We start from the raw sequence: 21,587 nt of genomic DNA on the forward strand, positions 1-21,587 counted from the left end.
CCATTGAGAGTGTAAAAGGTTCTCAGTAATGCCACAAGCCTCTTATTTATTTACATTGAAATCCATGTGTCTAATAACTGTACATCGGCCAACTTATTTTGCGTTTTTTAGCATCTTTTTTTGTTATATTGGATTTGTCCGTATATTGAGCTATTATGGCGAGTGCATATCGATGGAATGATTGAAATTTTTACTACAATGGATTGATTCTCTGCTTTCCATTCAAGTTTATCCATTATAAAGAGCTTTTCACATTCGATGTTTCGCATATTATGAGTTTCTATTATATAGTCCTAACTTTTGGAAGCGAAAAATAACAAAAATCATGTCTAATTTTTTTTTGCAGTATAAAGAGACGTGGTCCAGTACCCTGCTGTCGGCGTACTATCCTCTTCTAATGTCCGGCGCATCCTTGATTGTTTGTTTTTGGGCTGAGGTGAGTTGTATTTTCAATATATATATATGTAGTACAATATGCCATTACTGCATTGTTACTCTTTGACAATGTCTATTATATTGAGTGTCAATTTGACTCTAAAATGTGCTATATACGGTCTAATGATTTTGATGCGTCAACGCTACTACTATTTCAATAATGGTTTGTGAATACAATTTTGCCTTTTAATTGTATTATTATATTTGAATTTTTAGTAGTCATTTAATCCGATTTATCGGCCTCACTGGTGTTTGCGAAGAATCCCAGGAGCCCCTGGGATTCTCAACACATTTTGACGCTATATATATTTTTTACTTTATCTACATATGTACGTAATAACAATATGTATATGAAGTTTTGTAATCGTGCGAAAATTCGAACTCGAGATTTTGACTGATTCGAACTCGGAATCGATCACTGATCGCGTTTTCATAGGCCAAAAAAATGTGTCTGTGAATTTTGGGGATTTTTTTAGTGCTATCGAACTGAAACTTAGTATCGGTTACTGAAATTCTTATCGATACGACGTAAATTTTTTTCAAATTTTTAAGTTGACCGGAAATGGTACCTCCCCTTATAGGTGTCCTCTTTTTGTTAAGTTTTTGAATTCAATTATCTCGCAAACCGCTAACCGAATCAGAAATTATAAATAGTAGTGTAATAGAAATTATAAACAGTAAATGTAATAGAAATTATAAATTTTATACCCTAATATTTTTTCATCTGAACCGGAAGTAGTACTTTTACTCTAGAGAATCGAGGTTTTCTTTATGTTATTCTCAGAAGCCTTTTATTTTTATTTACTATCGGCGAAATTTGTTAGATTTAAAGTTGTTTTAACTGCGTATTAAATCAAATTAAATGTCTTTACTGCATATTGAACATATCGAGATAACTAGAAATCGATTTTCAAGTATTTTATTTTATGTTCCAAAAAGCATTTCCCAGCAATTTGTTGCGTTGCGCCAAGTCATTCTACATTCAAACTCAAAAATGACTATTTTGATTAACTAAATTTGTATTTATTCATTTTTATTTTCGTTTTATAACCTTTATATGAATATTACTTATTACAGTATATATCAGAAAAAAAAATTAATACTGAGAATTGAATATTAGCTGAGATAAATAATAAAATAAAGCCTACCCCTTTTTTTCTAAAAAATGCCTTGTGATTCTTCTCGCAGAATAGCTTGGGATTAAAAGGGCTAATCCAGTTTTAGTAAAAATATCTTTCAATTCAATTTAATATTCAATGATCTTGCAAAAGCAATAAGGAAAATTTTACGCAATAGGAAATTAATAAAAAAAAAAGAACTCGACAGTGTAATTTACGCATAGTAGGAAAATAATATAAGACTAAAACATAATTCTATTCAGTATAAATTACTTTTTATATGATTCACGAAAAGAAGTTCGTTTTTTTTTTCAAAAATTTTGTTTGCAGTTTGCATATTCATATTTTTTAATACATTTTGTACCAGGAAGGCCAAGTAAAACCCAATGCGCCTTCCTGGCCAATTACAAACAATATAGCATTTTTATTATACAAGTTGCTGAATTACGACACTGAAAACTCGCAAATTAACATAAAATTTATAATCATACTCAGTGGTGACATAGAAGGTAGGAAGGATTTTAGCCAATTTTTAATCGGGAACCGTTTCAACAATGAAATCATTGTTGAAAAATTGGTAGGAAACGATCTCTGATAGGAAACGATCGACCTGGAGCACAAATATCAAGGTCTTACGAGCAGCACTACAGATATACTCAGTAAAATTATTTTCAATCGAGGTCAGCTCATGGGATCGAACCCGGCGCCTCTCGGTGTTAGGCAGAAGCTTAACGACCGAGCTATGCTGCTGATGGTTTTTTTAATCCATTATTATGAATCATTCGATAGATTATATCGACAAGTGTTATGTTATCTTTAAATCTTACCTGTTAATTGCATTATATAATCTAAAAGTTGCATTTAACAAAATATTTACAGTCCAAACCATTCTGGATACATTGAGCGATAAATCGTCACGATAAGTTGTACTAGTTGGTAGACGAAGCGCGTCTAATCGACCTCATTAGTCATACTGACGTGACTTGAATACTAACGGAGTAATTCGTCTTTGCAATTATTTAGGCAATATATCGCTCGTAGACTCGCAGTGATAAACTAGTAGTAGGGTGACCATATTTCCCACAATTCAAAACGGGACGCGCCGCAAAAAATTGCCCGCCCCTTATATAAAAAAATGTTTGTCTGTTTGTGTCTCGTATAGGCTTCTAAACCACTCAACCGATTACGATGGAACTTTCAGGATTTATTGTATGCATGTCTGGGAAGCTTACTGTGAAAAAAAATCGGGCAAAACCTCTTAGTAATAATATTCATAATTACGATTTTACCGACGCGAAAATATGAAGCACCATCGTGTAATCAAGGGAATGTGTTTGTTGGTAACCACGTTACCAGTTGGTTTATGATGACACGGCGTTTAAGAGACGTTAGTAGAGCTCCAACCATCACTTGAAACGGGAATGAGAACGAGAACGGGGATTGCATGCCTTATTCTGGCATTGCAACGCATGCCGGGTTCAGCTAGTATGCGAATAAAAACAATATCGAATAAATAAACAGTGGACGGACAAAATGGGACAAATCAAAAAATTGTACGAAAACGACGGGACGAACTCAAAGCACGTATAAAACGGGACTGCCCCGGCCAAATCGGGACGTATGGTCACCATAACTAGTAAGCTTAGTATTTTTCAATCGATGATGCAACTAAAGTTGGGCGATTTATCTCTTCGGTAGATCGAAGGTAGCTCTACGATCGAAAGTCCCTTGATCATCGTTCCATTTATGCCCACTTTAAGGCGGTCAGAGGTTTCATAATCAGGCATAACCGGTATAGAAGCTAAGAGTGTTTTGACTTTTGTGTCGAATTTAAACTTGATAATGCAGTGTCAAGGGTTTTGCGTTTAGTCAAAATTACCCAACAATTCAAGATGTCGGCACGTGCACGTGCACCCACGCTCGCGCTTCCGACCTTCGTGACATCTGGTGATGAGCGTTGCACAACAATCGACAGACATTTTGAGTCTGTATCTACTATGTACATATTCACACGCCCCTCGCACACTGTTAGTATTCTGCGACAGTTTAGTGTGTCAAAAAAAAACCCCGACTGATTTCCACGATTTGCACGAAAAGTTTGACCTTGGGTTCCAGACTGCAACCCATCCGGAATACAAAATGATCGCATCGAGATTTTCGGTTGTGCACTTCTAAGCTGCGTTTTAAATAAAAATCTCCATTGCAGTGTCCATACAAATTTGTATATGTAATGAAATCACTGATATTTTAATCGCACAAGATAGCTATAGCGTGAGACGTACGAGAACTGAGAATGCTGTCGCATTCGTGCAATGTGTTGTAACATTGTAAGGACGTAAAATAATTTCTTTCAAATTATTTCTTATTGAACTTTATAATATTATTACTAGTCTTCGGCGGTGGAGCGTGCTTTTGGAACAAAAAATGGGAGTTTTGGGGCTATTTTCCAGGAAAGAGGGCAAACTACAAAGCTAGAGAGCAAAACTAAAAGGTTCACCATAAAAATGAACAATGGTGCGCAGGGTCGCGCCGAATCTTAATTATTACAATATAATTCAATGCAAGTAACTGTAAGTAAGTCATAACATGACGTTGACAATTACTCTTAAGGTCTGACCGCACTATACGCCCGTCGACTGCTGCAGCACGACACAACACGGCAAAGTTGATACAAAAGGCAACTCTGTCGCGTGATGCGTAGTGCGTTATATCTCATACAATTTCATACAAACAATATTTGGCCGCACGCTGCCGTTCGTGTCGCAGACGCATAGTGCGGTCAGACCTTTAGATTAGCCATTTTTAAGCGGTTTATATTACAAATACCGAGCGAAGCCGGGTAAAACAAATAGTATATGTATTAATATAATTTCGCTATTTTGTCTGTCTGTTTGTCTGAGATAACGCTCGCCGTACTATAATAGTCGTTTCGATTCAACAGATATTTATTTATTTATTTAGCATTTTGGACCATTTTGGCATTACAAGAAGACCGCACTATGCGTCAAACGAACCATCCGACACTTGCGACAACAGTGTGCGACAATATTAGGTAAACCTCACTTGAACGACAGCGATGCGACACTATGCAGTAAATTATGTCAATAATTCGTTCGGTACCTCGGAGCAAAATGGACGAAACGGACGCTATTATTGTATCTTTGATATGCGAGGAAGAAGAACAATCGAGAAAAAACAAAAGATTATGGATACATGCTATTTCAAAGTCGCGATATGATTAAGGAGAATAATTGTCGCAAGGCAACCCCCACTCAAAGACATTTGCGTCACGTTGCGAACGACACCTTGCGTCAAAGTTGGTCGGAAAGTCAACTTTGACGCACGGTGTCATTCTACGACACGCGACTGTCGCGCAGTGCGTTATGTCTCATACAATTTCATACAAACAATATTTAGTCGCGTACTGTTGTGAGGTGTCGGATCGTTCGGTTGACGCATAGTGCGGTCAGACATTTACCGTCAAAAAAATATAAATTTACATTAACATAAAATATATACGTATTCCCTAAATAAATTAATAATATTGTTGCGTAGGGGTGGGTTGGGGATCCATACGTAAGGCCAAAGTTGGTTCACAGTATTTATTGAATGATTCAGGAGGTCCACGCGCAGCCAGCGCTCGTTCCAGAATCCTCCCTGTACCTCCTTTTAAAGGGCAAGCTACTCACTACAGCTTCCCCGATCCGTTTCTTTATCCATTGTCTAGGCACGTACATTAATAAGGGTCTCCATTGTTCACTCCCGAATGCACCTAACCGGCGGATCCTCTTCTCCCGTTTTCCCACGTTACAATATCAACAACTTGCGTATTTCATATTACAGTTTTATTAATGTAAATAATACAAAATACGAAACACAAACTCAAAACTAACAAAAAATTTAAGTCAAATTCTACCGACCGCTATACGCACGAACATCGTTTTATTTCTTGACCAAAATGCAATGCGATACTGAAACGAAATGTAATTTGTCATCGCGGGTCGAGTGGGGGGTGAATACGATAGCATGTACATTTTACGTAAGCCTCATGCATAGGTTCGACTTTAGAGTCATTTTTAGAGAGCCAGATTTAGATAGAAGGAATCATTTTTATTATTTACGTTTCACTTACGATTACAATTCAGGAAGAAATTTGCCTCTTATCCGATTGTTTTCGTACCTCGCCATATTGCTCATTTTGGTCATCAATATAAGTAAATGGATCCTCCGCCATTACGATGGTGCAAAAATATCGTGTAAGACGCGTTTGAAATTTGAATTTCTGAAAAGTGACTGACGTCTATCCAGTTTTTAGTTCTAAACATAGATGGCGGAAGTAAAATAAAATTATTGGTATTTTTATTCAAAATAATAATTTTAGAGAGGACTTAAGTGCGTATTTTGAGTGCGAAGATTAGTTCTAACTAATACTAAAATTTAATCATCTGGTAATCTCATTTTCCTGTCCGTTTTCTAAGAAATGAGAACTGCAGCATCGTGCAGTGATGCGTAACATTTTATTTTTGTATCAAAATACGTCAGAATATGTCTGAAATATTTGCTATATTAAGTAGAATAAGTTTTTACACTGTACAAGTGCACCGTTTTAATTCAAATGGCCTATAACTGCAACGTACTGGTGAAACGTTAAAAACTCTGTTCAAAGTATTGTAGCGTATGCTAAAAGGAGCCGCCGTTATAATTGGTTTCGAGGATTATCTCCAGGCTTAAGTGCAAGTCGGCTAAACAATGAGAAACCCCCAAATGCAATTAGCGGCGATAGCGGCACACGGTCGCATTCCCGTGCAGTTCTTAGAACTGACAACGCCAAAGCGTGGGACTGCACATCCGAGTACGTGACTAAACAATGGGGAAGTAACCGGACGTCGAAGATGCCCTGAGTGACCTGTCCGTTATAAGGAGGTACTTAGGCGATATGAAGGCATTCTGGACGGAGCACTGCCAGTGTGTGTATCTCCTGAATCACCAATAAATGCTGTGACACGACTTTGGCCTTTTACTTGGATCCTCCACCCACCTCTATGCAACAGTATTATATGCTAGTCTATTCTTCTGGTTGCCTAGTCTATTCTATGGTTTTGGCGAATTACCGGTATACCGGTATTGCAATCCCTAGTTCCAGGCTCTGTCATACACAGTTTTCTTCACATCGGAAATATTATATACATATATAATGTAAAAAAAACACGACTTGATTATCAATTCGTATGACAATTGCTTTTTTTTCTTCCCCCTCCACGTGTACGTAATTTTTTATTCATGTGATTAGGAATCAATGGTTTTTCGTCGAAATATACGTTTCGTGGTTCTCGTACTGTTTGTTTTTGACCTCGTCTCTCTTGTTCGACATAGTGTAATATAAAAAAAAAAAACGATTCTGCATGTTGTGATGTGGCTCAGTCGTTTTCCCACTCCTGAACTGCTCTGATGTGTTTCCTCCATTGTTACGGGTCCCCCGTCTGTTGAACTTGGCTCGTGTAGGTTTGATGATGTGTTCAAAACTGTTCTCAATAGTTTTTCGTATTAGCGTATAAATTACATTACCAAAAGTTGTTCTTTTGAAGGATTTCTAGATTAAGTTTGCGCACTTGACTGTGTGGTTACCGACTTGAACTAGACCCAAAATTTTCTCATCTCAATTCTCCAAATCTGTTTGTATACAAACTATGGACGTAACTTTCAGTGCCTGAGAATGCCCAGGAATATATTCTATTAATAACTTAACTTATTAAGTATGTATGATATATCATTACTTAATATACATATATGTATGTATATTGTAATTAATTTCTTTTATGGCTGTTTTATTTTCCTTAGCCGACTTATATAATTTCATCTTTTCTGTATTTTTTCATCATTGTATTTATTAAAGTTTTATAATTATGCCAATTTTTATATGTATGTATATGTACATATTATTTAAATCTTTATAAAGTATAAAAAGTAATTATTTTTTTTAATTGTTTTTCAACCCTTTTGACTGGCTCTACTTAAATACAATAAATTAAAGATCTTTCTCAAGATCGAGACCTGTTGAATTATTTTTTAAGCCATGATTAGAGAATGTTAAAACATTCGTCAAAATCGTCTAGTTTCATAATATTAATATTAAATTGATCAGTATTGTCAGTATTTTTTGAATGAAACTGTCAATATATAATAAATAAAATATAGTCAGTATAAATATGAAATGGTCACTATTCATATCGACTATACATTTCGGCCACTATAAACATATTTTCGGTCAGTAGATATATTAGATGGTCAGTATTATTTGATTTTGATTTTTAAATGCTTTTTATTATTACGAAATTATGTTCACAATACATATTATATCTATTTTAATAGCTACTGATCTACTGATCATTTTCTATTTTACAATTTTAATTTATTTTTGTTAGTAATCATAGTATTATATTATTCTAATGTGTGCAGCATAATAGGAAAAATAGCTCAAAAACTTATTTACAATTCTTATAAATGCTCACAATACATCTAATATGTAATATAGGTATTTACTAAAAACTCTCTAAAGTCGACGATATATAGCAGATCTTTAGTATTATTTAAAACTTGTGCAATTGTGATTATGCACGCTACTGTTTTATATCCATTGGTTGAATTATATGCTATTATGAAACGATATAACAATTATTTCTATGAAAATGTGTGATTCAGAACGAAAAACAGCGAGAATATCGGTCTGTTGACATTTGACAATTATGCCAACTAAAGAAGTTGGCTCTTAATCATTGTTATAATGATCATTTAATTGATACCAGCCGTTCATTAAAATTAAACTGATACTACAGATGAAATACTTACCTTTTTTTAAATAAAGATTGACCAAATAAAAATATGTATTTATTTGTTCAAAACGTCGTTCAAAACTTGTTTCGATTTTTATTCAATAATATTTATGAACTCTCTAAAGAAAAGAATTTATAAATATGATTATAAGCACGTTCAATATTGCGCTTGTTTTAGCTTTCAAATTTCAAAACAACGTCTTCAGCTTACATTCTCGATCTTCGATGTTAATATTATTAAATACACTAGTGTTGTGCCCAATGAAATATCATCGCATGGGTGTTGGCATATTAAGTTATTAAATTAAATGAAATGTGTCAGTTCTGTTTTTGATCCGCACGCGGTCGATTTTTTTTCAAATATCTTTTAAATATATTTAATTTAAAAAAAAATGGTAAAAACTATCTTCCTGTCTACATGTGAATAATATAAAATAATTAATTAATTAAATACATTTTCAATAGATGGCGGTAAACGCTCCGAGACTTAGCATCGTCTATTTGCCTAATAGTATATATAGAAGTTCTTTTATTTTGTTATTATATTCTTATACGTTTTGGCAGTAGTTATGCTGTGACGTACGTATAAATGGCTCCTATTCCAAGAGCTATTCGACTTCTCAATGAAATCTTTGCTGCCATGCCTGAATGCGATATTTTCCACCTAAGTGAGCGTATATTATCGGATATTATTTTAACATATCTGGTAACCTACGCTCATCATTATTTTCTTAATTTGAATGTGATGTATGTGTGGAATCTTAATCCACTCTCATCCATTTGGGCTTAGCAGGGATGTTTTGTATCTGTAGCTTGTTTTTATTTATCAGAACAGGCTGCAGATGCAAGACATTCCCTTCTTTGTATTTTTCCTTATTTTAATTTTAATTATTACTATAAAGTTTTTTATGATTGTGTTATATGCTGTTTTTTTTTTTACTTTTCTTTTTTTTTGTTTTTGTAAATTTTATATCTAAATTTTTTGCTTTTTGTTCTATCTATTAATTTTTTATTTTTTGTTTTCTCCCTCTCTTATATTATTATGTAGGCCATTGTGGCGCATTAGGTTCCTCCTGTAATGCCACAATGGTCTAAAATGTTAAATAAATATATGTCGAATCGAAACGACTATTATAGTACGGCGAGCGTTATCTCAGACAGACAGACAGACGGAATAGCGAAATTATATTAATACATATACTATTCGTTTTACTCGGCTTCGCTCGGTATTTGTAATATAAACCGTTTAAAAATGGCTAATCTAAAGGTCTGACCGCACTATGCGTCTGCGACACGAACGGCAACGTGCGGCCAAATATTGTTTGTATGAAATTGTATGAGATATAACGCACTACGCGTCACACGACGGAGTTGCCTTTTGTATCAACTTTGCCGTGTTGTGTCGTGCTGAAGCAGTCGACGGCCGTATAGTGCGGTCAGACCTTAATAGTTAACATTCTGAAACTAAACTGAAAAAGGAATCGGGATCCGGAACTGAAAGAGGAATATGGATCTGGAAATGAAAAAAGCATTCGGAACCGGAACGGAAAAAGAAATCCGGAATCAGAATTGAAATCAGAACTGGGAATCGGAATTGTAAAGTCTCTTTCGAAATTATATATTAGATTCTCATACACGAGCGTTCGAAAGACTTATTTTGTCATTTCGAAATTAAATTATCCTTAAATAATTATTAGCTTTAAACACATATATGACAGTATTTGTCGAGTCGTTAATGTTTCATGTGTTTGCTCTCGTAGATTTTCCACCTGAGAGACATACGGTGGGAGCGGCCTCAGTTCCTGTCCAAGTCCTTCCTCGGCTTCGTCACATTCAACATCATCATCTATTCGCTGCTGGCCGCCGAAGTGGTGACCACGCAATTCGCCGACACCACCACGGAGAAGAAGGTTTGTTGTTGTTTTTGCAAAAAAAAAAAGCGAAACTCTTCGAAATTCGAAACTTCGAGACTCTTACGAAAAGCGAAAAGAGTCTCGCACTGTACGTGGAATTTTCAACGAGTGTGCTGTTTAATTTTATTTGTGTGTGTGTAAATTACATTCTTAAATGTATTAATTGATTTTTCTTTATTGATTTTCAGAGCTTTTATACGCACGTCTTCAACGGATGCTACGCTGTTTTCCTCTTCATCGTCGTCGTCTTTTTCCTCATTTACGGAGTTGAGGTGTTTTTTAAGGTGACTTTTTTTATATTATGTACATCCTAAATACATACAATCTAGATATTTATCCCAGTGGAATATATTTAATGTAAAACAATACAGCCTGCGAGTAAGTCAAGCTTGAAGCTTTGTACAAATTGTTTGTAGAGGCAATAAGTGTCAATATTCATGTTGTATTATAATATAATTCAAAACATTATTGAATGTAATTGTATTCTTTACACTGTGAAGTTTTGATTAAATATTGCATTTATTGATTTTATAGGTTCGAGGTGGCTTTTTAACGGAGACGACAGTCACAACGATAGTTACTCAGAGGAATTCGAACCGTCGCCAAGGCAAGTCGACTAAAGACAAAGCCGACGAGAAGGGAGAAGATCTCGAGCAGTTGGCAAAACCGTGCTGTTCGAAGGACTTCCTCGACGATGAAGTCAAACCGGGCGACGGAGCCGAAGCCCATGATCAACTCGTAACAAAACAGGTAAAATTTTTATTAATCATCGCTTAGCTTATTTCGGATTTGGATAGTTTTGGAATATGAAGGACGAATCATTGTAATTACAATACTAAATGAGGACAATGATATAAAAGATTTGTCGGACGAGGTTTATGGCTTATGAGACATTGCCGAAAAATGAACTTGATTTTTTATCGACTGATTATAAATTCAATGGATTGGTTTTCCACCCAAGTGATCCTTGAACTTTTTCAATTCGCGTGTACCCATGATTTTATCGATATTCGTATTTATGTATATGATTATTCTATTGCTAATACATATTAATATTAAAACATATCATAGTAATAAAAATATCGTATTAAAAGTCATCAATGTCAACTGTTTTTCAATTGATTCAAATTTTATGCTTAATTTTCAGGGAGTACGAGTTTTCGCCGGAGCTACTGGCGTCAACACGTCTCAGCTTCACCAATCCAGAGTCGGACTGTTGAGCCAAGCGTTCATGCTGATAACCATCGTCGGATTCCTGTTTTCGGAGACCCTCAGCGAATTTTGGAAAACAAAGTACGGGAAAAGCTTTTTTTTTTAATATTTCTAGCGGCTATATGTAAGTCGGTTTGGAGACGAGTTTTGAGTGTGTTTTTCGTTTCAGAGTACCCGTAAACTCTCGCAACTGGCACGACGTTGTGTTCCGTGTGGTCGAGATCGGAGTAGCGCTATGGTTTCCGTGCGTGCTCTGGAACTGCATGGCTCCCGAGCAGCTCTGGATTCTGAATCCTCGCCGTCTCCTGTCGCAGCAGCAACCTGAAAATGAAGCTGCCGCACCGCAGACGACAACCGATAAAGTAAACGTTATTTATTTTTTCATTTTATCCATGTTAGGCTAGGAATTAATTTTTGATTTATCAGTCTGTAGTATTGAGTGTCTTTTGATGGTATAATATATATGTATGTAGATAGGGGTTGCCTATGGGAGGATGATATATAGTGGGGGGGGGGGGGGGGTCCTTAGGCCTATTTTATCACTTAGTTATGGGTACGATTTAACTGTACATTGAGAAAAATACTTTGTATCTTAAAAAAAATGTTTGTGCATTAAAATATTTGTGCTTTTTCGGTGCATTAAACAATCTCTAAATATTTTGGCATTATAAAGTGAACATTAAAACATATGAAACGATCATTCGAAAAAATAGATTTTAGCATTAGAATGGATACATTACAGGCAAATTTTTCCTGAATTGTAATCGTAAGTGAAACGTAAAGGAGGTTTGTAAAAAAGTGGCAAGGTTGCAGTCTTCCGCTATTGACAATTGTCAACTGTGTGACAATTGTCAATAGCGGAACAAAAAAGTGTTTACTTTGGTTTCTCACTAGTGAAATGTAATCTTATATACATAAAACAAACCCTAACCTAACCAAACCATATATACATCAAACCTAAACAAACGTTGGTTCGTATTTTGGTATTCGCCATGTTGCCGATACAGTTCATCTGTCATTTTAATGCACATTTCATCCACTTTTTAAGTAGCAAATATTTTTTTCAACGATCAAATGAAACTTTCTAATATCCGTCATTTAGAAATGCACACAAATTTTTTGTAATGTAAAGAAACTTTAATGTCCAAAAATTTTTTTGAATTCACATTTATTTTATAAACTGGACGTTTAAATTGTTCCCCTTAGTTATTAGATGAAAATAAACCTAGACAGAATTTTAAAATGATCACATTCAATTTAATGTAATTAAATTTTTAGATTATAAATTTATTCATCATATATGTACATAGATGTATGAAATTAAATTCTTATAGCATATCATGTACAATGCATATATTGTATGTGAAAGCATTTAACTTTTATCTACTTTACATAAACGAAGAACAACACTGATATGTGTTTGTGTATGTAAATTATCAACTTTTATCAGGTCACACAGTTTATCATGTAATTTCTAAAGAAATTGAATAGTCATATGACGGCCGTACGTCCACGCATAATTATATTTAAATTTGAATGCAGGACGACGAAGAGGATATTGGGGGGAGCTGCAGCAGCTTGGGAGCCCGCGACTGCTGGATTTGCTATGACTCGGAGCGAGCCGAACCCCTCATTCAACCGTGCAAGTGCACCGGGGACGTCAGCAGCGTCCACCATGACTGTCTCCGACGCTGGCTCGTCGAGGTAAAAACGAAAACCGACAAATTTAATACATCGTCGTAATATAATTGTTTTATAAAATCTTTGGTATTTGCAGAGTTCTTCTAGCGCCGAAGAGTTACGATGCAAAGTCTGCAACAGTCCGTACGAAGTGGAAAAGACGACTAAGTATATACGAATCTAATGATCTCTCTGTGGTTATTTAACATTGTAGTGTGTTACTTATTTCATTGTCCACCTGATTCCAGGGTTAGATGGGAGCGGGCTTTCACGACGCAACAGTGGCTGTACACGTGTGTGCTGGTGACGTGTATGACGGTGGCTGGCGTGGCCGCTTGGGTCGTCATCCAAATATTCGAGAGCCCCATCGTCAGGGTGCTCAGCGCCGGTGTGGCACTCCTCATTGTCTACGTGTGTGTGAAGTATGTATTGTATATAGCAGTTTCAAATTACATAGTGTTTATTTGCTACTTTATCTATGTACGTAGTAACAATAGATGATGTTTTGTGATCATGCGAAAATTCGAACTCAGAATCGATCAATGATTGCGTTTTTATGATTTAGAAAATATGTGTGTGTGTCTGTGTATTTTGGGGTTTTTTTTGAATACCGTTAGTCCTATCGGACTGAAACTAAATATCGGTTACTAAAGTTCTTATCAATACGACGTAAATGTTTTTCAAATTTTTAAGTTGACCGGAAATGGTACCTCCCCTTATAGGTGTCCTCTTTTTTAAGGGTTTGAATTCAATTATCTACCAAACCGCTAACCGAATCAGACTGAATTTTTTTTACATGTAATAGAAATTATAAATTTTATACGCTAATATTTTTTGATTATTTTTACCTGAACCAGAAGTGGTACTTTTACTCTAGAGAATCGAGGTTTTTTATGTTTTTGTCAGAAACCTTTTAGTTTATTGAACTGAAATTTCATGTCTAGAAGTTTAAGCTTAATACCAAGCTATGTATAAAATTTGGTAAGCATCCGTCAACCGGAAGTGTCAGTCACTTTTTTTTCGACCCCTTAAACATGTGTGCTCTTCACGAAAAAGTTCAACTATAAATCTTGTATCAATGTGATGAAAATAAAATAAAATCACTGAATTTAATAAACTAGAAGTGGGATTTTTTGGTCTTAGAAAAGTCAAATATGTTGTGACCATGATTCTTTCCACACCTCTGAATGTATTAAGCTGAAAATTTATATTTGTATTCTTTATGTACTAGCTTAGAGCTGATAAGGTTTTGATTTGAATTCGTAAACTGGTAGTGGTATTTTTTTTTAAAACAATATTTCATTATTTTATTTTGACCTTTTAATTTATTATTATTTTCTTGATATTTAATGTGTATAATAATTATAGTGATTTTAAATAATAAAAAAATTTCGAACAAAATCCGACAACCGGAAGTAGAAATTTTGTCTTGTGTAAGTTTACCTACATTTGCGCTCAATTTGAATCGAAAATGCTCTCATAACCGTGTATGTTTGTTTAATTATCGAATTTTGTTTTGTGACCTTCGTATATTCCTCAAATACATAGATAGTCGTGGGTTGGTCACATCCGAATATTTTTTTTTTGTATTTGTATGGGTCTAAAATATGTAATGAAATATAATGATGTATTTGGTTAAGATTAGACAATTGTGCACCATTTTGAAAATCTTAACCTCACTTAATGATTCTTATATTACACAGTTCTGATGGATTTAAAAATTTAAATTTGCAGATTCCTCGGAGTTAACACAGTGACGGCTTACCAACGCGCTAAAGTGTCTGGCATAAATATAGTCAGCGGCTCCGGGGCGCAGTTGAACACAATCAGTAAGACGGTAACCGTGGAGATGAACACCAAGTCTTCACTGCAGATGCATTGAACTCATCGTCGAACTTCAAACTTTCTGTCAATTTACATAACGATCGCTGCTGCCGCAACGGCTCCGCAGAGCGATCCCGTCTCTACGCGAAAATCACCAAACAGATCCGTCATTAAGATATTACACACAAAATTTAGATTGTAGTTGTGTAAGTGTTGATTTCACCACACATTCCTAGTTGTTTACTCTCCGGGATTTGTAAGGATGGTCGAAGATGAAAATGTATCACTTTTTAATACGTTAACCTGAAAAAGCTTGGTTAATCTCAAATTTTCATCGTGTCAATTTGTCGTGTATAGTTAGAGCTAATTACGATCAGTATTCGGTGTTTTTTGAGAAAAAAAAAGAATTAAAAAATACTACCCCTCGTTTCAATGTAATGGCGCATTCATACCGATGTATTTCACATGTCAGGTGTGAACGTTCCAACTTTCAAATGTTAATATTGAGACCGATCGGTTTCAACAGTTGCCAAATATTTTAACACACACATAATCGATAGTTTTTCGTTCGGTATTGTATTTTATTGTAATTAAAATAATAATATATATATAGTATTCATCATCTTAGATGTATTCTCAAATAGTTTTTAAGCGTGATTGGATCGTTAATGTGAGCCGATTGTCGAGGAAAAGATCTGTACATAGTGTCTAATTTAGATTGTAAGAGTAAGTTTGGTCTCTGTTCGTTCATTCCCTTATTCGTATACATGTATGTGTAAGATGTTGCGCCGAATTTCGAAATTTGCCGAATTCATGAATTACACAAGAATTTGCTCGATTCACGAATTGCTGACGGATAGGTCAAAATCATAAATTAAGCAAAACTTTGCCCAATTCACGAATTTCGCAATTTCACAAAATCGACGTAAAATATACATAGGGTGAGTCAAAACTGTTTATGCAAGGTACACTTTGTATATATATAATATATATGTACGAATATTTGTATCTCTCACTTGTGCAGTATTTAATTTGGCACGTTTTTATCAAACACTGACAACATTGTGAAATTACAATACTGACGAGAGATCTTTCACATGTATTTGTTTATTTTTTTATTATTAAAATTTAATATTTGTATTAAAAGATGTCATAAAATTTGACTGTTTAAATGCAATACGTTGTACCTTATTACGTCTTTCGATCAATCATTTATAATTTGTCAGATGGAAGTTTCGCATAAAGTTTTCAATAATCTCATGAATGTTCTCGATGGAGCGATTATATTATATTGACGAAGTGCGACGAAGCTTTCATCGGTGTGTGATGTAGCGTTTGTCTTGAACGTTTTAAAAGTAATTATATATTTACGTATAATAATATTATAATAGTCTGTGATAAACCTGAAATGTAGGTCGTTAAGTCTGTCATTTTTAAGTGCATATTGTATGTGTGTTGTTGGTAATTTTTTTTTTTTTATTTGTCTAGAGTTGACGGTTATATTACGTATATTGTATATTGAATTACATAAGTTTCATGTTGGTTACCCCAGTGTACTTGTGTTGAAAATTGAAAAATGTGTGTGTATTAGAAATATGAATACAATATATACCTATATTATGCGTTTTATTTTTTTTTGTTTATTATTTCGAAATGTCTGCGAATTGTGTAATTTAAAACAAAATTTTCGTTTTAAATTACACAATTGGCGCTAGTATATGAAATAAGTCTCCGTCTACATACGCTTCCAATATATAATTCTTAATTACTAGTAGAGCTATAATTCACACGTACATATATGTATGTATATTTGTTTTGGGTCCACTACAAGTTTATGAACTCTCAAGTCTCAAGTCTCGTCGGCTTAGTACTAATACATGCCAAATTGGAAGGAAACAGGGGTAGAAATCGTGTCTACGCGTGTATGCGTGAGCTATCGTAGTAACTAAGAGTTCATTTCATTTAACCCATGTTGATGAAACCAGGCCCACCGATTTGTTTCCAATTCCTTAAAATTTTAATCATTCACGAACACTTGATGCGTTTGTAATTCAATCTTCCTGTATAATAAATAAACATTTAATTTCAAGAAGATAAATTAAATTTCGAAATCCCCAAACTGTTCCACGGTCCGTCACATGTTACAAACATATTTACATATTTATTTATAAATATAATATTTACATGCCGATAATTTATTTTATAATAATGTAGGATTCGAGATATAGGGAGGACTGTAGGAGAGATAAATTAAAGGCGATCTTAGGCCACTTTACACGTTTATTGTTCTCTACTCTACTAGCTGGCGTCAGTTCTGCCAACCTATAACAGTGTACACTCATGTGTACCACTGTTTGCCATTACCCCTCAACATTACATTCATTCACATAATATTAAACTAAATTGCTCAAATTCATTATTAATCGGATCATACCAGTGATTTTGTTGGTTGCTGGAACAAAATATCATCTCCAAGTTTTGTACTAGAATTGTGTTACAACCACGGACTCGGTCCAAATTTGACCCTGATGTTTTTCCTTCGTTGGAGCTTTGGAGTTTTTCTTTCCTTCGCTATCAAAGAATCGCCAGTATATTTGCAGGGTTTCTCTGATGTTTTCTACATATTAAGTGTGACATCGAAGGAGCTTTTGACCATATTCAAGACCCTTCATTCCAGCCGGAGGGGGTTGTTGTTAGAAGATGGTTAATTCGCTCAGCCCGGGCGACCTCCAAACAGTAGCTTTTCTTAGTATAGGCTACAGGTTGTGATCGAGAAATCTCGTCTCGAGATTTCTCGAGAAATTTTGATTCTCGTTTCTCGAGAATATTTTATTTGTGAAATTTCGAGATTCTCATTTCTCGAGAATATTTTATTATGAAAATTCGAGATTCTCATATCTCGAGAAATCGTTATTAGAATCTCGAAAATATCGAGAATATTTTTAATTTATCACTACACGTTTTTGTTCAATAAACTGACTGATTTGTATACTTGTTAACTCGTAAATAATTTTGTAATATGTATAGATGGTCAGTATTTTTATTATTTGTCCGGTAAGTTATTATTCGGTCATCATATAAGTACATATATGTACACATGTTACAATGAAATCGCACCATTTTTAAGTTACATATACATATGTGCATTTAGGTACTAGTCACTGGTGGGAAAGTATTGGGTTATGATTTCACTAAAACGCTAGTGAAAATATATTTTCACTGACAATATGACCCCACTGTAATACACATAAAACAAAAATGTTTGATTTATTATTTATTTCTTCGTGTATTTGTTCCTTAGAAATTAGTCAATTTATAGTCAGTATTTTAACATGCATAGATGGTCAGTATTTTTATTATTTGTCCGGTATGTCCAGTATTTTTATTTTTTGATCAGTATGCTATTTTGGTCACAAAAACACGGGCAAAGCCGGGTAGCAACTCTGGGAATTTTTTGTCACATATTGTTATTTTTACTATTTTAAATTACTTTTGCATATTTTTATTTTCTTTTATAATATTTTTTTTTATATAATTTTACTTTTTTTACTATTCAGTGTTCTATTATATCTCTCTATATCTTTCTTTCATCGTGTCTTTAATAAAGTTATTAACCCCTGATATAATATATGTACATAGTGTTTGTGTATAACATACGAAAAATTGGTACATGGAACGTTAGGACCATGTATCAAGCAGGTAAAATTGAAAATCTGCAAATAGAAATGAAAAAAAACCAAATACAGATGCTCGGCATAAGCGAAGCTAGATGGCCTGGAGCAGGAAAAACGATGCATTGCAATGGATATACGACTTACTACTCGGGATCGCTTGACGGCACTCATAAGAATGGTGTTGCTGTGATTCTGGAAGACGACATCAGTAAAAGTGTGAGAAACTTTATTCCGTTATCTGAACGAGTCATGATGATACAATTAGCAGGAAAACCTATAAATGTTAACATAATACAAGTGTATGCCCCCACTTTTGATAAAGAAGAAAATGAGATTGAAGAATTTTATCAACAAATCAAAGAATTGATGACATATACGAAAAAACATGATGTTAACATTATAATGGGAGATTTCAACGCCAAAGTTGGAGACGAAGAAACAATGGGTATAACTGGTCGCTTCGGACTTGGAGAAAGAAATGAGAGAGGAGACAGACTAGTTCAGTTTTGCCAGGAAGAGCAGTATGTTATCTTGAATACTTTCTTTAAGCTACCTAAAAGAAGATTATACACATGGAAATCCCCAATGGACTGTCCTGATAATATTGTGCGAAACCAAATTGACTTTATTTTGATAAACAGTAGATTTAAAAATAGTATAAAATCGGTGAAAACCTACCCTGGTGCAGACGTGGCATCCGATCATAATCTACTTTGTGGGAAATTGAAGATAAGACTGAAAAAGATTTTAAGAGCATCAAAACCTAAACCAAGATTGGATTTAGAGCTGCTTAAAAATCTTACGATCCACGAACAATTTACAAAAGATCTCAATAAAAATTTTAAACAAAAATGTATTGAAGAAAATAGTAATGTAAACTTAAAGTGGGAAGGTATGAAATCAGCAATGACCCAATCTGGGAAAAAGTTTCTTGAAACAAATCAAATAATTAATAAAAAACAACCTTGGATGACGGATGAAATTATACATTTAATGGAAGAACGTAGAAAACACAAACATAATAATCCAACACAATATAAAAATATTCACCGCCAAATTCAAAGGAAAATTAAAGAAATCAAAGAAAAATGGATGGAAAATAAATGTAACGAAATTGAAAAATTACAAGAAAAACACGACGAATTTAACGTACATAAAAAACTAAAAGAAGCAACAGGATCATTCAGAAAAAAAGATTTCATACTCCTTAGGAATAAAGATGGAAAAATCATTTTAAATATGGATGAGAAGAAATCAGAATGGACCGAGTACACAAAATTGCTCTTTAAAGACAATAGAGAAACCGGAGGGCATATTGAAGATCCAGAAACGGGACCATATATATTGAAATCCGAAGTGGAACATGCTATAAAACTAGCAAAGAGTCGGAAAGCTACTGGACCGGATCTGATTCCTGCCGAATTTCTCAAGTTATTGGACGACGATAACATAGAAAATCTAACAAAACTCTATAATAAAATATATTTATCAGGCGAAGTACCTAGCGATTGGTTACAATCCATATTTATCCCGTTGCCCAAAAAGAGTAACGCGAGGACGTGTAGCGACTTCAGAATAATTAGCCTAATGAGTCACACATTGAAGATCCTACTAAAGATAATACAGGGCAGAATTTACTCACGGTGTGAAGAGGCGATTAGCAGAGAGCAGTTTGGGTTCAGACAAGGCTTGGGTACCCGAGAGGCCCTTTTCTGTATGAAAACACTACTCCAAAGATGCAGAGAAGTCCGTAAACCTGTGTACATCTGCTTTATAGACTTTGAAAAGGCCTTTGACCGTGTCCAACACGCTCGCCTGATGGAAACATTAAAAAATATTGGCCTGGATGACAGAGATGTCAGATTGCTACGAAATATTTATTGGAATCAGACTGCAGTAGTACGTGTCGATGATCAATTCACTGATGAGATTCCTATAGAACGGGGCGTCAGGCAAGGATGCATCCTATCACCTACTCTTTTTAACACCTACACCGAATCCATCTTCCACGATGCTCTCCAAGAGGCGGAGGGCATCAAGGTGGGCGGCGAGACGATCACCAATATAAGATATGCTGATGACACGGCACTAGTCGCTGAAAATTTAGCAGACCTGCAAAGATCTCTAGACCGTGTACATCAAGAAAGCAATCGAAGAGGTCTGCGCATAAATCTAAAGAAAACAAAATTTATGATAGTAGATAGAATGCAAACAGACACCGGGAATCTAACCTTGGATGGAGAGGTGATAGAAAGAGTAAAAAGATTCAAATACCTGGGTACCTGGCTGAATGAAGAGATGGACCCAGATGAAGATCTAAAAATCCGCATCGAGATGGCTAGAACAGCATTTGTAAAAATGAAGGCGGCCCTTACAAACAAGCATCTCAATCTTCATACGCGGTTGAGATTCGCGAAGAGCTACGTCTGGACAGTATTACTACACGGATGTGAGACGTGGACTCTGAAAACCAAGATGATCAGCCGCATTGAAGCTTTTGAGATGTGGGTCTATAGGCGTATGCTGAAGATTCCGTGGACCAAAAAGATATCAAACGAAGCTGTCCTCGGCATGATGGGGAGAGGCAGGGAACTTGTTTCTGTCATCAAGCGGAGAAAGATGGAGTACCTCGGACACATGATACGGGGTCCAAAATACGAATTTCTCCGTTTGATAACCATGGGGAAAATAGAAGGAAAAAAATGGATTGGCAGGAAAAAGTTATCTTGGCTTCGAAACATGCGCATGTGGACCGATATGAGCGCCGAAGAGCTGTTCCGAGCCGCTGAAGACCGATGCGGATATATTCAAATAATCGACGAGGTGGTCGCCAACGTCCGGATGCGGACAAGGCATTAACAAGAAGAAGAAGTTTGTGTCCTTTTGATTTTTGTATTTTGT

General features: G+C 35.0%; 1 protein-coding gene across 5 annotated transcripts in view; it reads left to right on the forward strand.

Annotated features, from left to right (window-relative positions):
* LOC143908926 (uncharacterized) overlaps nucleotides 1-16,628 on the forward strand; it is a 40,935-nt gene extending 24,307 nt beyond the window's left edge. For 4 of the 5 annotated variants that reach the window (XM_077426780.1, XM_077426781.1, XM_077426782.1 and 1 more), the window contains exons 5-14: nucleotides 347-436; nucleotides 10,144-10,293; nucleotides 10,485-10,580; nucleotides 10,831-11,046; nucleotides 11,444-11,589; nucleotides 11,678-11,870; nucleotides 13,051-13,212; nucleotides 13,286-13,356; nucleotides 13,437-13,610; nucleotides 14,923-16,627. In XM_077426780.1, the coding sequence (XP_077282906.1) occupies nucleotides 347-436; nucleotides 10,144-10,293; nucleotides 10,485-10,580; nucleotides 10,831-11,046; nucleotides 11,444-11,589; nucleotides 11,678-11,870; nucleotides 13,051-13,212; nucleotides 13,286-13,356; nucleotides 13,437-13,610; nucleotides 14,923-15,070 (1,446 nt within the window). In that variant the 3' untranslated portion in view covers nucleotides 15,071-16,627. Of the gene's footprint in view, nucleotides 1-346; nucleotides 437-10,143; nucleotides 10,294-10,484; nucleotides 10,581-10,830; nucleotides 11,047-11,443; nucleotides 11,590-11,677; nucleotides 11,871-13,050; nucleotides 13,213-13,285; nucleotides 13,357-13,436; nucleotides 13,611-14,922 lie in introns of all 5 variants that reach the window. The other variant, XM_077426779.1, reaches the window with a different exon arrangement.
* Nucleotides 16,629-21,587: the final 4,959 nt, after the last annotated feature.

The sequence above is a fragment of the Arctopsyche grandis genome, chromosome 3 (genome assembly GCF_051622035.1).
Source record: "Arctopsyche grandis isolate Sample6627 chromosome 3, ASM5162203v2, whole genome shotgun sequence".
Classification (NCBI taxonomy): domain Eukaryota; kingdom Metazoa; phylum Arthropoda; class Insecta; order Trichoptera; family Hydropsychidae; genus Arctopsyche; species Arctopsyche grandis.